Source organism: Carcharodon carcharias, chromosome 27, assembly GCF_017639515.1.
Source record: "Carcharodon carcharias isolate sCarCar2 chromosome 27, sCarCar2.pri, whole genome shotgun sequence".
In the NCBI taxonomy this organism is placed as follows: Eukaryota; Metazoa; Chordata; class Chondrichthyes; order Lamniformes; family Lamnidae; genus Carcharodon; species Carcharodon carcharias.
Genome location: NC_054493.1, coordinates 10,933,089 through 10,951,508, shown reverse-complemented (window position 1 = coordinate 10,951,508; position 18,420 = coordinate 10,933,089). Strand labels below are relative to the sequence as shown.

The 18,420-nt window shown below is 45.1% G+C and overlaps 1 protein-coding gene across 1 annotated transcript in view; it reads left to right on the top strand.

Annotated features, from left to right (window-relative positions):
- The first annotated feature begins 3,514 nt into the window (after window positions 1-3,514).
- The window catches only part of LOC121270203 (zinc finger protein 271-like), a 51,148-nt gene continuing 36,242 nt past the window's right edge, over window positions 3,515-18,420 (top strand). Inside the window, exons 1-2 of the mRNA XM_041175516.1 lie at window positions 3,515-4,077; window positions 5,052-6,258. Coding sequence (XP_041031450.1) covers window positions 5,420-6,258 — 839 coding nt within the window. The 5' untranslated portion in view covers window positions 3,515-4,077; window positions 5,052-5,419. The remainder of the gene's footprint in view (window positions 4,078-5,051; window positions 6,259-18,420) is intronic.

Here is an 18,420-nt window from a genome sequence, read left to right as displayed (position 1 = left end):
TGGCCTCTCCCCAGTGTGAAGAGACTGGTGTTTCAGCAGGCTGGAAGTGTATCAATATCATCAGGGTTCTGGACAGAGTTGATGGGGAGAATGTGATGAGTCCCCCTTCTCAAAGGATTGAAAATGAGAGGGCACAGATTTAAAGTAGTCAGTAAAAGACGCAAAAGTGACACAGGGAGAAACTTCTTCAAGTAGCGAGTGGTTAAGGTCTGGAATGCACTGCCTGAGAGTGTGGTGGAGGCAGGTTCAATTCAAGCATTCCAAAGGAAATTAGACTGTTACCGGAAAAGGAAGAATGTGCAGGGTTATAGACACAAGATGGGAGAACGATACTAGGAAAATTGATAATTCAGAGAGCTGGTACAGACATGACAGGCTGAATGGCCTCCTTTTGCGCTGAAACAATTCTGTGCTACCAGGCACTTCAGAGACTCAGGATGTTTCTCCTTTTGGGACAGACTAGAACTAGGGAACACACAGATGAGGAGAAATTTGTCATCCCAGAGTGTCGTCAGTCTGTGGAATCCTCTTCACCAGAGAGCAGTGGAGGCTGGGTCATTGAATTTTTTTGAGGTTGAGTTAGATTCTTGATTGACAGGGAGTCAAAGATTATGAGAGTAGACAGGGAAGTACAGTTGAGGCCTGAATCAGATCAGCCATGATCTTATCACATGGCTGAACAGGCTCACAGGCCTGAATGGCCTACACCTGCTCCTAATTCATATGATTAACTGCTTTCTACCACAAGGCCTTTCACTGGGAGGGCCACTGTAGATTTCATCCTCTAGCTCCAAGCCAGGCAAATCTTCCAGCTTCTTTTCCCCTCACCAACTCCAAGCCCACATAAGCCTAAATCTGCAACTTCCCTCTGTGGGAAACACCCAGATAAATTAAACACAAGAACCTTCTAACTCCAACAGCCCATCTCCATGGCAAAGTGGTATGCTTTGGGAGGTTCCAAACAGAAATGCATGAATATCTTTTCTCGTCCAAAGTGCATTTTACTTTGTGATCCATATGAAATGTGAAACTGGATATTCACAACAAGTCTGAAAGAGCATCAGCCCACTGGAAACAAAGTTGTGAGACCGGCCAGTCCAGCAAAAAGGAATCCTCCCACTTCATCAACTGTCAGGATGAACATGGTTCAGTCCTGGATTTGATTAACTACAGCAATAAGAGCAGAATCCAACCCCTGTGATCACTTGTAAACACGCTGGTGTGTCTGCAGGTGGGATGACTAGGTGAATCCCTTCCCACACACAGAGCAGATGAATGGCCTCTCCCCGTGTGAACTCGCTGGTGCCTCTGCAGGCTAGATAATCGAGTGAATCCCTTCCCACACACAGAGCAGAGGAATGACCTCTCCCTGATGTGGACTCGCTGATGTGTCAGCAAGTTGAATAACTGAGTGAATCCCTTCCCACAATGAGAGCAGGTAAATGGCCTCTCCCCGGTGTGAACTTCCTGGTGTGTTAGCAGGTTGGATAACTGTGTGAATCCCTTCCCACAATGAGAGCAGGTAAATGGCCTCTCCCCGGTGTGAACTTCCTGGTGTGTTAGCAGGTTGGATAACTGAGTGAATCCCTTCCCACAATGACAGCAGGTGAACGGCCTCTCCACTGCATGAACTCGCTGGTGTGTGTGCAGCTGCCATGAACCACTGAATGCCTTCCCACACTCAGAGCAGCTGAATGGGCTCTCCCCAGTGTGACTGCGTTGATGAATTTCCAGTGCAGGTGGGCATCGGACTCCCTTCCCACAATCCCTACATTTCCATGGTTTCTCCACGGTGTGGGTGCCCTTGTTTCTCTCCAGGTTTGACAATCAGTTGAAGCTTCAATCACACACAGAACCTGTGTGCGGTCTCCCTGGCTGTGAATGCTGCAATGTTTCTTTAGACTAACAGTTCAAAGCTCTTTCCAAAGTCAGTGCATTGGAATACACTCACTTGTGTGTGTGAGAATCGGTGCTTTACCCGTCACACTGATGTTTCAAATATTTTGAAGCTGACAGAACAGACAAATATTTCTTCTAGGTTCAAAGGCTGCTGATATTCAGGTCCTGATGAATCGAATGACTGCCAGATCTTGATGAGACATTTAGTTTGAGCTTTCTGACTGCAAATCATCCCCTTCTAATATCCTGTAAAAGGAGTTCACAAAAGTCATTACAGACAGGCACAGAAATTCAGAACAGACAATTCTAGTTTATATGGAACATTCTTTCCTCTCTCATTCCCCCAAAGCTGTAAATCTTCATTACCAACATGCTACCTGCATTCTGAGCTCTCAGGAATGTTCAGGCAGGTTCAAAATGTTAGCTCTGTTTCTCGATCCACATATGCTGCCAGACCTGCTGAGTTTTTTCCACCATTTTCTGTTTTTTCTCCCTCCATTCTCACTCTGTTATACCTCATTTACACACTCCCAATTCTCCTGAAAGTGCCAAAAGGATTGTAATACTTGATTAGTGATACAGAGGGGATATGAGAAAGAACTTTATTTTGGCAGCGAGTAGTCATGGCCTGGAATTCGCGGCCTATGAGGGTGGTAGAACCGGAGATGATCAATGGTTTCAAAATGAAATTGGATAGGGTGTTGAAAGAAAAACTTTCAGGGGAATGGGGATACAGATGGAGAATGGGACTGACTGGATTACTCTACAGAGTGACAGCATGGATCTGAGTTTCCAATTAGACACCGTCTGTGCTGTAATGGGTCGATGACCGGAAATATATAATGCAGCTACAGTATTATTACAGGACTAGAAATAATAATAAATTAACTTTAATACAGAATATTAAATAACTAGACATTTCTCTGTTGTTACGATCCCTGTGGAAACCAATAACCTTAAAATAAACAAATTCCCAGACAACCCCAACAGAATAAACAGAAGGACAAGGTTTAACTTTTTAAAAATTATTCCTGTTACAATCAAACTAGAATCAACATAAATGACGCCCGCATTGACAAATAGCATCTCAGTAGACAGGATAAATAAGACTTTAAACAGCTCATACATTAAAAAACAGGTTCCCCAAAATCACCAGCAATTCCCTCCTCAGCATATTTGGCACTAATTCCGGTTACAGAGTCCCACAACTCTCTGTATTTCCCAGGGGGGAAAGAAAGTGATTTACTCACAGATGTTGGACCGATGAAGAAGTTTTAGTGCTAATAAAGCTAAAAACAAATGCTGTGCCGTTTAAAATCAAATTGCCTTGGAAGAAAATTAGAAGACATTTTACACAGTCGCCTCCCCGACTCGCACGGCTGGCAGCCCAGCACGCAGGCGCAGAAAGCGCTGCTTTCTGTCCGGAGCAGGCGCAGTGCAGCTGCCGCCAGCGGTCGCTCTCGACCTCTGTTTGGACCAGCCAGTCGCCGTAGACAGTGGTGGGGAGGGTAGTTTGCTGAGCGGCTTCTCGCTCTAGCCGAAGCCGTCAGCTGGTTGACTGGAAACCTTGGCTCGAGGAGGTGCAGGGAGAGGGCGAACAATGGGTGGGGGCGGGGCTCCCCTGTCCGCGCGCCTGGCCTGCAGGTTGGAACCCGAGGATGTCACCGCGGGGCAGAGTCAGTCCTATTGGCTGACTCAGGCGTCACAATGATTCAGAGGGGCGTTCCCAATTCACATTGAGAGCAATGGAAAACAAAAACAGAATTACCTGGAAAAACTCAGCAGGTCTGGCAGCATCGGCGGAGAAGAAAAACGTTGACGTTTCGAGTCCTCATGACCCTTCAACAGAACTGAGTAAAAATAGGAGGGGTGAAATATCTTGATGGTCAAAGTCTCTCCCCCGAGCACGCGCTTAGGTGACTCTCCCTCATTGTTGTCGGACCGAAGTTAGCCAATGGGAGGAGCTGGACGACCGGAAAGTGAATGGTCCTCCAACCAATCAGAGCGCGGGCATTATCGCAATGACGACCCGGAGCTTCCCCCATTGTTTGAATTCGGTTGAGCTTTTAAACCTGTCCATTACTGCCCAGCAAAGCTGCTGATGCTGCTTCTCTTTCTGAATGAGGATTTAGCTTCTCACACACGAAAACTTTCTCCCCAGTCCCGTGTCAAATACCTGTGAGTAAAACACTTTCTTTTTCTCCCCCTTTCTATTTCTGGGTTTAAATTGTTGACCTGCAGGAACTGAAGGGAAAGGAAGTGAATCCAGTGAGGGTGTAGACTCTGGAAATGTTGGCCCAGGTCTCTCTTTCTCTCTCGCTTTCTCTTAAAGACATTGACATCCTTTACTCCCTCAGCTGGACATATTTATTTGTCTGGCTAAAAGGATAGCCTCTTTTCCTAGTATTTCCAATAAAATCGGCGGATTCCCCAGAAGATGCCTGACATTTAAGGTGGTAGTAAACTAATATAGGGCAGAGATATGTCGAGTGTTTTTATATGGTAAATATTTGATATAATTTTTGTTGACTGATAATAACTTTCATTTATAACTATGTCTAGTCTTGTAATATAATACTCTAGCTACCGTTATATATTTCCAGTCGAGTCATTTCAGCACAGGAATGCATTCAGCAACTCAAGTCCATGCCGACTCTCTGTAGAGCTATCCATCCCATTCTCCCTCAACACCCCATTCTCCAACAAGTTTATTTCCTTCAATTTCAATTTGACATCACTAAACATCGCGAGTTCCACCACCCTTGTAGGCAGTCAGTTCCAGGTCATGCACACTCGCTCCTAAATAAAGCTCTTCCTTGCATCCTCTCTGTATCTTTAATCAAGTAATGCAGTGTATATTATGCACATTTTAAATCCAGTAACGTATACATATATATAGCCTGCATAATGATTTCCAAGGCCCCTGTGCCCTGGACAAGAAGCAGTGCACATGGATCTGCTGATCAGCATGAAATGGCACCTTCAGGAGATTTGGGAGGTACAGCAGAGTGAGAATGGAGGGACACTATGTGGGACAGAGAGTTACTGCTTCTGAGGAATACGAGAAAGAATGTTCCATAGAAACTAGAATTATGTGCTGTGAATTTTTATCCTGCACTGACAATGATGACTTTTGTAAACTCCTTTTACAGGATATTAGGAGAGGACTTGTATCTGGGAAACTCAAACGAAATATCGCGTCAAGATCTGACAGAGTTACTGGATTCATCAGGCCTGAATATCATCAGCCCTTTGAATGTGGAATGTGGAAGGAGAAATGTTCCCCTGTTATGTCTGTGGGAACACATTTCAAGCATCAGTGTGACTGGAAAAGCAATGAAACACAGACAACTGAGTGAGAGTGCTCCAGTGAACTGACTGTGAAAAGAGCTTTAACCAGTTATACAGTCTGAAACAACATTACGCCATTCACAGCAGGGAGAGATTGTACACGTGTTCTGTGTGAAGATGAGGTTTCAACTGAGTGGTTAACCTGGAGGGACACAAGGACACCTGCACCATGGAGAAACCGTACAAATGTGGGGACTGTGGGAAGGGATTCTGCACCCCATCTGCGCTGGAAACTCATCAACGCATTCACACTGGGGAGAGGCCTTTCACCTGCTCTGAGTGTGGGAAAGCATTCACTCAGTCATCCACCCTGCTGAAACACCAACGAGTTCACTCCAGGGAGAGGCCTTTCGTCTGCTCTGAATGTGGGAAGGGATTCAGTAATTCATCTCACCTGCTGACACACAAGCGAGTTCACACTGGGGAGAGGCCATTTATCTGCTCTGAGTGTGGGAAGGCATTCACTCAGTCATCCAACCTGCTGATGCACCAGCGAGTTCACACCAGGGAGAGGCCATTCATCTGCTCTGAGTGTGGGAAGGGATTCAGCGATTCATCTGCCCTCCTGACACACCAGCGGGTTCACACCGGGGAGAAGCCCTTCATCTGCTCTACATGTGGGAAGGGATTCCCTCAGTCATCCAACCTGCTGACACACCAGCGAGTTCACACTGGGGAGAGGCCTTTCATCTGCTCCGAGTGTGGGAAAGGATTCACTCAATTATCCCACCTGCAGACACACCAACATGTTCACAATGGGAAGAGGCCATTCACCTGCTCTGGATGTGGGAAGGGATTCATTCAGTTATGCAACCTGGTGATGCATCAGCGAGTTCACACTGGGGAGAGACCGTCCATCTGCTCTGAATGTGGGAAGGGATTCAGAGATTCGTCCACCCTGCTGAGACACCAGCGAATTCACACTGGTGAGAGGCCATTCACCTGCTCTATGTGTGGGAGGGGTTTCAGTCAGTTATCCAGTCTGCTGAGACACCGGCGAGTTCACAAGTAATTACAGGGGTTGGATTTTGCCGTTATTGCTGCTGTTAATCACATCCAGGACTGAACCATGTTCATTCTGACAGTTGGTGAAGTGGGAGGATTGGAAATGTACTAGAATGGTGCCAGGGATGAAGGGGCTTGGAGGAAGATTCAGTCATGGTTTTCAACAGAAAATTGGATCATTATTTGAAAGGAAAAAATTGACAGGGTTCTGTGGAAAAGGTAGCGGAATGACACTATGTTCGTTGCTCTTGCAGAGGGCTGGCACAGGCACAATGGGCTGAATGGCCTCCCTTCAGTGTTGTAACATCATTCTAGAACACCAGCTAGATGATTTTATTCAGCACAGCATGACAGTGGGTCGCACTCTTACCTCTGAGTCAGGAGGTGCTGCGTTCGAATCCCCAACCCAGAGACTCAAGCCCCCAGAACCTACGGCTGACACCTCCAGTGCCAGTTACGAGGGAGAGCTGTCCTGTCGGAGGACCGTCTTTCGAGTGAGACATTAACCCGAGAGCCCCATCTGCCCTCTCAGGTGTAAAAGATTCAATGGCCACAATTGGAAGGAGAGCAGGAGGGGGATGAGTTCTCCTCTAGTGTCCTGGTGCCTAATAGTTATCCCTCAATCAGCATCAATGAAAACAGACACTCTGGCCATTGCCATCTGTGGGAGCTTGCTGTGCACAAATTGGTTGCCACGTTTCCTACAGTGTGACCACATTTCAGAAAGTGTTTTATTGGCAGTGAAACACTTTGAGACTCCCTGAGGTGGTGGAAGGTGCTATATAAATGCAAATTTATTTTTAAATCAACATGCTGCTATTCTTACAGGCAGATTGTCCAGCAGGAGCAGGACCCAGCTGACCTGAAGGTGGGGGGGGAGGGGCAGTGCAAGAACTCCCAGGGTAGACCAATCTGCTTCCATCCAAAGGCCACTGAATATATTGTGGGAACTGGCTATTTAAAGAGGATGCCTTATCTTGCTCGTCTGAGAATCCACCCCTTTTCCCCTGTGAAATGCTGGCTGAGAATAGATTTTGGGGCTGGTCAATGTACTAAAAGTACCTCTGCCATTGAAGATGTTTGTCTGTAAATAATTGATCTCACAAATTAATGGATGGATTTACCGAAACTTGGTACACCGACCATGCAAGAACTGTCCTATCTTTGGTGCTGTTCCGGATCCTGGAATTTTTTTGAAGGATCCGTTCACATTGGGAGATCAGGCGAATTGACTTTTTCTTTTCAATTGTTGTGGTTTGTTTTATCTCGAATGGTGATTGCTTTGGAATCTTGTGGATTGTCTCCGCTGCTGGGGTGGAATTTATCACAGTTGTCGAAATATCAGCAGAGTTTTCAGAGCAGGTTGTTGGCTGTGGATTAGCCTAATACTTCCTAGGTCTTAATAAAAACGTTTATTTTTTTCAGCTTTGTCCTTACAGAGAATGTTTTCATCCCTGTTTGATTGTCTGTCTGTCTGTAACAATATATCTTAAAAACTAATGGATGGATTTGAACAAAACGTGGTACACAAATAGGGTATGGCCATAGGAAGAAATGATTAGATGTAGTGAACATGCAAACTGGATCCAGGTACTGGATTTTTCATATTCAAATACTGGGCCCTGTTTTCTGCACACAAAAGGAATTTGTCCAAGCATTTTGCCTTTTTAATTAAACAGGAGCTTGGGGGACAATTGTTCCCTGATGCATTCCCTATGGCAACATCTCAACCAATCAGAATCGACTTGCCATTTCTGAATTTGAACAAAAGCTTGGGGTAACTGTTCCCTGGTGCATTCTCCATGACAATGCCTCAACCAGTCAGAGTCCACGTGACAACTAATCAGCACCCTGTTTCTCAGACAGCTTAAACTGTTGTTCCCTTTGACATTTGGTATTCTTGCATCTATCCTGATGAGTGCAAGACAAAAAGCTTTGACAGCATGTCTCTTTTTTCAGCAATATTCAAATGTTTAAAAGGATTTGATAACATTGGGAGATTGGTTGAAATAACATTTTTTTCTCCCCAACAATTTATTGTAAACAAGAACAACAAATTGGCTGAAAATTCACATACGCTTGCGCCAGCAAATTGGTTAATTTTAGTGGTAAATGTTCATGATTCAGACTATTTCCGGATTCAAAAGTAAGTTATCTACATTTAGTTAAAAATTTTATTTATGAAATCACACAAATGATCGTTTCTGCTTACTGTGCAAAGTTAAAGGATTGTACAGGCATCAGCTTATCCCACACTCCCAATAAAGTATATAGTCTGGTGTCAGTTGATTATATAATCAGAAAAATGCTGATGTAATCTTATGACATCATCACAACAGAATGCGCTGACATCAGCGGATATGCAATCCCAATGGAAAGGTTTGATTTCGGCTCGATCTTAGACATAAGTAGTGTAATGGGAAATGTACAGAACTGGACCAGTTTTCTTCAGTCGACAAACTCTGCTGCCCGTCTCCCAACTCACACTCAGTCCCGTTCACCTATCACCCGCTATGCTCACTGACCAACACTGGCTCCCTCTCAAGCAACACCTCAATTTTAAAATTCTCCTTTTTTTTTCAAATCCCTCCCCAGCATCCTTTTTTTCAAATCACCACATGTTCTCACATCCCCTTCTCCCCATCTCTGTAATCTTCTCCATCCCTAAAACCCTCTGAGATATCTGTGCTCCACTAATTCTGGCCTCATGCAATTGAAATTGGGGATATTGAAAATAACTGGGGGCTTTGCCTTCAACTGCCTGGGTCCCATGCTCTGGAATTCCCTCCTTAAATCTCTCTGCCCCTTGATCTCTTGTGCTTCTTTAGGAAACTCCTTAAAACCAAGCTACTGGTCATCTGAACTAACCTCACCTCTTTATGTGGCTCAGTGTAAAATTTTGTTCAGTAATGGCACCTGTGAAGCACATGATTAAAGGTGCTATACAAATGCAGGTTGTTTTTGTTGTTGTGGTTTAATTATGTTCAGCGGAGGTTGCTATTGTTAAGCAGTCAAATGCTTTCCTGCTGCCTCCTGAGAGAGCTACAGGAAGGCTGTTGACTACAATCGGCCATGCAATCTTCAATGTTTAAATATACAGAGGATTGGAGACATTGTTATGTCGGTCCCTCAGAACTAAAGAGAAACTTGTCTCTTTAAATATATATACCAGGAAGAGGCTGAAATGAAATCTGACCCTTTTAACCTGCACAAAGGCAGGAAGCTCAGATTCACAGGCTGCAGGAATCCATTTGGCCCATCATGCCCGTGCCATCTCTTTGAAAGGAATTTCTGATTCATCCAACTGCTCTCCTCTTTCCCTACAGCCCTGCAAATTCTTCCCTTTCAAATATTTACACCCTGGAAATAAATAATTAAATCTGCTTTCAGGCAGATCAGGACAACTCGCTGTGTGAAAGAAAATAAAACTTACATAGAAACTAGGAGCAGAAGTAGGCCATTCGGCTCTGCCATTCATTATGATCATGGCTGATCATCCAACTCAATAGCCTGCTCCCACTTTCTTCCCATACCCTTTGATCCCTTTTGCCCCAAAAGCTATATCTAACTCCTTGAAAACATACAATGCTTTGGTCTCAACTACTTTCCATGGTAACGACTTCCACAGGCTCACCACTCTTTGGGTGAAGAAATTTCTCCTCATCTCAGTCCTAAATGGTCTACCCCATATCCTCAGACTGTGACTCCTGGTTCTGGACTCCCCCACCATCATCTCACCTTCTGGATCCTTTGCCAATTACCTTAGAGGGACTCACTTTCTGTTAAATAGCCTGCCAATTCCTTTCACCCACTTTCCCTAAAGTGCATAAATCTAATCAAAAGTCCAGCAAAATCAAACATTTTTACTGATAAAATTTATTAATGTAACAGAACATGCTTTAAAAAAAAACAGAAAATTACTTGAGGATCAAAGACAACCAGAGTAAAAGGATGTGCACAATGTACTGGATCCAAATGGTTTCTTTTTGGCTCCTCTGTACCCTGTCCTCATGACTCCCCACTTTGGACACAGGAGCACTGAACCCGGGGGGTCACATCACCATCTCTCCCTCCCTGATTGGCTGGAGACCCATTTCCCAGTCAGTCCTCCAGCACATTCCTGTCTCTCTCTCTATTAGTGCGACATCAGTGGCAGTTTCCCAACTGGGCCACAAGCCCTGTTATTCTCAGCTACATTGAGCCTTCAGCTCCATCGCCTGGCTGTCATTCACATGCGCAATAGAGAGACAGAAAGGCGTAGGAACTCAAATTGGAACTCAAAACTTTGGCTCTAAACCAACACTGTAACATTTGTCAGTCCTGTATGTGTTTTTATACTAGGGTTTTTATTAATAGATTTAGGTGCTGGAGGCAAAGGGTGGGGGCTTTTAAAGGGTAACTTTCCCTTTCTAAATTTGTATTGTCTATCGTGTCAGCTGTGGCTCAGTGGATCTCACTCTTACTTCTGAGTCAGAAGGTTGTTGGTTCCAGTCCCAATCCAGGGGCCCAAGAACAAAAATCAAAATCGACATTGCTGGTGCCAGCACTGAAAGAGCGCTGCACTGTCAGAGCTGCTGTCCTTCAGACGAGCAATAAACCAAGGCCCTGTCTGCCCTCTCAGGTGGGCGTAGAAGAACCCACGGCCACTATTTCGAAGAAGAGCAGGAGAGTTATCTCCAGCAGGGACTGGGAGAGAAATCCTGGGCCCCGGTGCTTTTCCTGTTTCCAGGCTCTCCGGCTTCTCCGTGCAACAGAACTTTTAAGGGGCCAGAGAACGAAGACTGAATGGCTCACAGTTGTATCTGTTTGGTCATCAGCAAGTCTGAAGACTCTGCTGATTGCTGCTTCTCACCACAATATATTTTCAATATCTGCAATGCAACATAACTTTATCACGATATTTCTAACCTCAAAAAACTCAGAAAAAACAGCAAGATGGAGCGGGATAACAGGTAACTGGACAAAAGGACAGTATTGAAGTATATGGAAAAGACTCTTGTGAATCATGCACAGTCAAACAGGTTACTGATTCACTCTGAGCTCAGTCTGCACTCCTGTCCTGGTGATCTCATCCCACAAATCCTGCTCACAGTAAACTTTCACCACCAACAAAATAAACAGAACTCCAGCCAGGATTCCACCCTCTGTTCGCAAGATAATTATAGATGACAAAGGCCATCGAGTCCTGTTCATCTCACCTATCTCCATACACACATATGTATTAGGAGCAGGAGTAGGTCATTTGCCCCACCATGAGCCTGCTCCGTCATTAGAAAACATTCTCTGTATTTCACCAATGGCTCCAGCTCAAAAGTGCTGAATTGGCTGGAAAGTGATTTGGGGCATTGTGAAAGGTGCTGTATAAATGTAGGTTTTGTCTTTCTTTCATTATACCTGCATGCAGTGGGCAGAGTGACAGTAGCAATGGTGAAAGTGGAGGCCCAATGCTGATTATTTAAAGATAATTAATCATCGAGCAATCAACTGATGTTAGCAAAGTGGCTACAAAGGAATCATTACATTTACAAAAACAATTCAAATCTGTACCTAATCTACCCCCAAAACCCCTCTAGCTCCCCTGAACGTCCCTCCAACCATCCCAACTCCACCAAACTTTCCCGACCCTCCTCCAGCTTTCCCCCAAACCCCCTCCAAATTTCCCCAACCCCTTCCAAACTTCCCCAAATCCCTCCAACTTCCCCCCAAACCTCAGTCCTACCCCTTGACCCCCCTCCAAACTTTCCCCAACCCCCTCCAAATTCCCCCAACCTACTCTCCAAACTTACCCCCAACAGCCCATCCAAACATCCCCCAACATTCCGAACTTTCTCCAACCCCCTAACTTCCCCACAACCCCTCTCAAAACCTACCAACTACCCCTGCAACCTACTCCCACATCCCTCAAACCCACTCCCAGATCCCACAAACCCCCTCCAAACTTCCAAACCCCTCTAAACATGCCCCCAACCTTCCCCCCACCCCCTACTCACAACAGCATCCAATTGGTTGTAAAATTACAGGGATTTGACTGACTATTTCTCAAACAGGAAAACTCGCAGTTTCTGCTGCTGCTGCTTCTCACCTTCAGGCAGCTTTGTGGTTTCCTGGCGGGCTTTTCAAAAAAATTGGAATTGCAAAGCTGCCTGAAGGTCGGAGGCAGCAGCAGTGACTCGTGAAATTGACCTGACACTGACAGACTGGCTTAGAAAATATCAGAACTCTCAGCCTGACAGATCTGTTTTTTAAGCTGGTCTGTCAGGTCTGTAGCTCTGGCTGTTCAGTGAGGATGATGCAAAACTGTTTGAAACAACAAGCCCAGCCCCCACCTACTCACCTCCCCCACCCACAACATCCCGGGCCCTGCTGTTTGGCACTGTCTGAACCCCACTCTCCTGGACCTTGATCCCTGGTGTCTTGGGCCAATATTTATCCTTCAAATCAACATAACCACAAACATATTATTTGGGTCATTATCACATTTCTGTTTGTGGGATCTTGCTGTGTGCAAATTGGCTGCTGAGTTTCCTGCATTACAACAGTGACTACATTTCAAAAGTGGCTATAAAACGCTTTGAAACATCCTGTGGTTGTGAAAGGCGCTATAGAAATGCAAATCCTTGTTTAATTGTCAGCAAATTTGGATACATTACACTCAGTCCCTCATCTAGATCATTCATAAGGATTGAGACCTCATTTTGTGTATGAACCTCCTGGTTGACACCTTTCCGAATGCTTTTTGAAAATCCAAATACAACACAATGAGGAATTATTTGTTTTAAAAACACAGCGAATTGTTACGATTTGGAATCCACTGCCTCAAAACCGACTGGAAGTAAATTCAACTGTATCATTCAAAAGGGAACTGGACAGATTCTTGAAAGAAAAAGAAAATTGCAGGATAATGGGATTAATTGGAAAACTCTTTCAAAGAGCCTCCAATTGCCTCCTACTGTGCTCTATGAGCCTCATGTGCATTTAAAGGGTCTTCAATTGTGGGTGACATATTAAAGCAATCAGTGCCTCCTCTTCTCTGTATGTTTATTTTAACACTTAAATCTCCCCTTCACATTCTCTGAAGTGGCAGATGGAGTTTAATACAGAGAAAGTTGAGGTGATGAAATTTGGCAGAAGGGACAGGTAGAGGCAACACAGACGTAATGGCACAGTTCCAAAGAGCGAGCGGGGACAGAGGGACCTGGGGGTTCATGTGCAGAGATCTTTGAAGGTGGCAGGACACAGTGAAAGAGGAATTAGCAAAGCATGTGGATCTTGAGTTTCAGAAATAGAGAGCTTGGGTTGGATCTTCGGTACTGAGGTGGATAGCTTGGATCTGGAAATTTTCCAATTGCAGGACCTGCCTTAAAGGTTCCCAAATGTTGTGATCTTCACTCGGGGCGGGGGGGGGTGTTGGTGGTGGTGGTGTGCGGAGGGGTGCTGGTTTGAGGTGGGCAGTTATGGATGGAGTTGATTGTTGTGCCACTGGAATCAGAGCTTAGGCGGCTAAGGGGGTGTCCAAGTGCTGAGGTGGGCTGGTTAAAAGGCCCACGTCCATTCTCTGGGAATTGATCCCAGTTGCACTGTAAGCTTTTGGAATCTCTGGTCCTTGCTAGTGGCACCCACATGCCAAGAGAATGTTTTAAAAATAAATTAATAGACATGATTATTTGGAATAATTGCCCACCCACCAGGGGCAGCAGTCCAACACAATTCCTCCTCACTAATTGCAAGTGAGCCAATTGCAAGCCCCCTCCTAACCCCAAGGCCCTAATACACTCCATGCCAGCTCATACCAGCTCTTGCCCTGGCATGGACCCCCCCATAGCCCCTTTTACCCTACATCCTAACTCACATTATTCACCATGGGCAGACCCCAGGAGCCAGGTTGAGATTAAATAAAATAAACTTCTAAAAATCTAAAACAGCCTTCACTACTTTTAAACAAAACTCCCAGTCTTGAAACCTTATTCAAAACTTTTGGTTAATCTCGTATAAAACATACTTCTGTCCATACCACTTCAAAGGCAGCTAAACCCTTAATGGTCTCTTTAAGTTGTCAAAGTGTGGATTCAGAACAGCTGCTGAGATGACTGGAGGTTTTGGAAGTCAGCCAAGCATTCATAAACAGCCCTTAGGGAAATGCCAACAATTACTGAAACTGCTGAGACTGATGCTACATTGTATAGCCAACTATTTTTTTCACTTACACTGACAGCTGCAGACAAAGTCAGGAGTGCAGGGCATTTAAAAAAGACTTCCGATCATGACAGTTAAACAGACCCTATCCACCCAACAAGAGTCTTTACGTCTACTCCATAAAGTCGTGACTTTCACACTATGAGTTAACTCCCTTGCAGAAGGCAAAATGGTGCCTGTTTGAACTCAGTGCTGAGTTCAGATGGCTCTGCTGAGTTCAGGTTCAACTTGGGTGTGAATCAAGCCCTGACCCTGTCCCCTACTGGCAAAGATTGGATCTGTGAAAAATGGGAGTGGGACTTCCGCATCTGGGTCCCACCCACAATTTTTGAAGGTAGGTGAGTCTTTCTGACTCTGAAAATCCAGGTTATTGTGTAAAAAAGCAGGGAAGTGACATTGGACCATCATAAAGCTCTGATACTCTGAAGGCAAAATGGACATGTCCAAGCATTGCAACATTTTTGAACTCAATTAAATGGTGAGGTCACAAGCTTTCTGGTGAATTCTCCATGGCAACGATTTGATCAATCACAGCTGACTTGCCAACTAATCAGCACCCTTTTCTCACACAGTATAAATAGTTGCTCCCTTTGAAATTTGGTGTTCTTGTGATCAGTGCAATATGAAAACTTTGAAAGCATGTCTCTTTTTGCAGCAAAAAATGACCTTCATCAGCTTCTGTGGAACATTTCAGTGGAAATGTGCACTCCCTGACCACTGGAAACAAAGCTGTAAGACTGGCCAGTACAGCAGAAAGAAACCCTCTGACCCTCGCACTTCACCAACTGTCAGAATGAACATGGTTCAGTCTTGAATGTGATTGACAGCAGCAATCACAGCAGAATCCAACCCCTGTAATCACTGGTGAACTCGCTGGTGTCTCAGCAGGTGAGATGACCGAGTGAATCGTTTCCCACACATGGAGCAGGTGAATGGCCTCTCCCCAGTGTGAACTCACTGGTGTGTCAGCAGGTTGGTTAACTGAGTGAAACCCTTCCCGCACTTGGAGCAGCTGAATGACCTCTCCCCAGTGTGAACTCGCCGGTGCTTCCGCAAGATGGATGGATCAGCAAATCCTTTCCCACACTCAGAGCAGGTGAACGGCCTCTCCCCACTGTGAGCTTGCTGGTGTCGCAGAAGGTTACATAATTGACTGAATTGTTTCCCACATACGGAGCAGTTGAATAATTTGTCCCCAATATGAACTCGCTGGTGTATCAGCAGGCTGGATGAATCACTGAAACCCTTCCCACATATGGAGCAGGTGAATGGTCTCTCCCCCATGTGAACTCGCTGGTGTGTCCGCAGATTGGAAGAGTTAGTGACTCCCTTCCCACAATCAGAGCAGGTGAACGGCCTCTCCCCAGTGTGAAGTCGCTGGTGTATCTGCAGGTGGGATAACTGAGTGAATCCCTTTCCACAATCAGAGCAGGTGAACGGACTCTCCCCAGTGTGAATGCGGCAATGAGATTCCAGCACAGATGGGGACTGGAATCCCTTCCCACATTCCCCACATTTGCACAGTTTCTCCATGGTTTGGGTGTCTTTGCATTCCTTGAGGTAAGATGTTTAACTGAAGCCTCATCCACAAACAGTACACGTGTTCAGTCTCTCCTGGCTGTGAATGGTGCAATGTTTCTTCAGTCTGTGTATCTGGTTAAAGTTTTCTCCACAGTCAGTGCATTGGAACTCTCTCACGTCTGTGTGTACGCGAGCTTCTTGGTGATTTTCCAGACACAGTGACATTTAAAATCTGTTGAAGCATACAGAACAAACATTTCTCTTTCTAGTTCAAAGGCTGATGATATTGAGCTTCCATAAATCAAGTCAGGTCTGGATGTAATGTTTGGTTTGCGCTTTCTGTTTGTAAATCCTCCATTTCTAATATCCTGTAAATGGATTTAGTTTACAAAAGTCATCACTGTCAGTACAGGTTAGAAATTCAGAACACACAAGTCTACTTTCTATGGAACATTCTTTCCTCTTTCATTCCCCAAAGACTGTCAATCTCGATCCCACATATTCTCCATCCAATCTCAAACTGCTGACCTAACAAATCCATGCTCATCGCTTCCTATCCAGGACACAGAGACCTGAAAATGTTCAGGCAGGCTGCTAGACATGGAACTCACTGGTTGGTGGAAGTGGAGATGGTCAATGATATGAAAATGAAACTGGGTGTGCACTTGAAGGAAATAAACTTGCAGGGGAATGGGGATATAGAAGGGGAATAGGACTGACTGGGTTACTCTACAGAGAATCAGCATGGATTTGAATTACTAAATGGACTCCTTCTGTGCCATAATGACTGACTCAAAATATATAACATAGCTACAGTGCTATGTTACAAGACTAGAAATAATAAATTAACTTTATTACAGAATCATAAATAACATATCTAATATATACCATATAATAACACCAGGCATATCTCTGTCCTATATTACTTTATTGTCCCCTTAAATGTCAGCCATCTCCTGGGGAATCCACCACTTTAATTGTGAACATTAGGAAAGAGGCCATCCTTTTAGCCAGACAAATAAATGTGTCAAGCTGAGGGAGCAAAGGATGCCTGGATGAGTGCAGCTCCAACTCAAGAAGCTGGACACTGGCCAGGACAAAGCAGCCCACTTGATTGGCACCCCATCCACAAACATTCACTCCTTCCACCACCAAAGAACAATAGCAGCTGTGTGTACCACCTATAAGATGCGCTGCAGAAATCCACCTAGGCTCCTTCAACAGCATTTTCCAAACCCACGACTACTACCATCTAGGACAAGGGCAGCAGATAGATGGGAACACCATCACCTGGAAGTTCCCCTCCAAATCACTCACCTTCCTGACTTGGATATATATCCCGTTCCTTCACTGTCGCTGAATCTCTTCCTAACAGCACTGTGGGTGTACCTTCACCACATGCACTGCAGCAGTTCAAGAAGGCAGCTCAGCACCACCTTCTCAAGGGCAACTAGGGATGGGCAGTAAATGCTGACCCAGACAACGAAGCCCACATCCCGTGAATGAATAAAAGAACCAACGTCTAGCCTGTTACAAACGGCTCTTCATTGATCTGGGAGCTGCGGCCCCGCTAAGTGTAAACGGGGGAGGGGGACCGGTCATAAAAATAAAAACAAAAAAACTGCGGATGCTGGAAATCCAAAACAAAAACAGAATTACCTGGAAAAACTCAGCAGGTCTGGCAGCATCGGTGGAGAAGAAAAGAGTTGACGTTTCGAGTCCTCATGACCCTTCGACAGAACTTGCGTTCGAGTCCAAGAAAGAGTTGAAGTATAAGCTGGTTTAAGGTGTGTGTGTGGGGGGCGGAGAGATAGAGAGACAAAGAGGTGGAGGGGGGGGGTGGGGGTGTGTGGTTGTAGGGACAAACAAGCAGTGATAGAAGCAGATCATCAAAAGATGTCAACGACAATAGTACAATAGAACACATAGGTGTTAAAATTAAAGTTGGTGATATTATCTAAACGAATGTGCTAATTAAGAATGGATGGTAGGGCACTCAAGGTATAGCTCTAGTGGGGTTTTTTTTATATATAATGGAAATAGGTGGGAAAAGGAAAATCTTTATAATTTATTGGAAAAAAAAAGGGAAGGGGGAAACAGAAAGGGGGTGGGGATGGGGGAGGGAGCTTACGACCTAAAGTTGTTGAATTCAATATTCAGTCCGGAAGGCTGTAAAGTCCCTAGTCGGAAGATGAGGTGTTGTTCCTCCAGTTTGCGTTGGGCTTCACTGGAACAATGCAGCAAGCCAAGGACAGACATGTGGGCAAGAGAGCAGGGTGGAGTGTTGAAATGGCAAGCAACAGGGAGGTTTGGGTCATTCTTGCGGACAGACCGCAGGTGTTCTGCAAAGCGGTCGCCCAGTTTACGTTTGGTCTCTCCAATGTAGAGGAGACCACATTGGGAGCAACGGATGCAGTAGACTAAGTTGGGGGAAATGCAAGTGAAATGCTG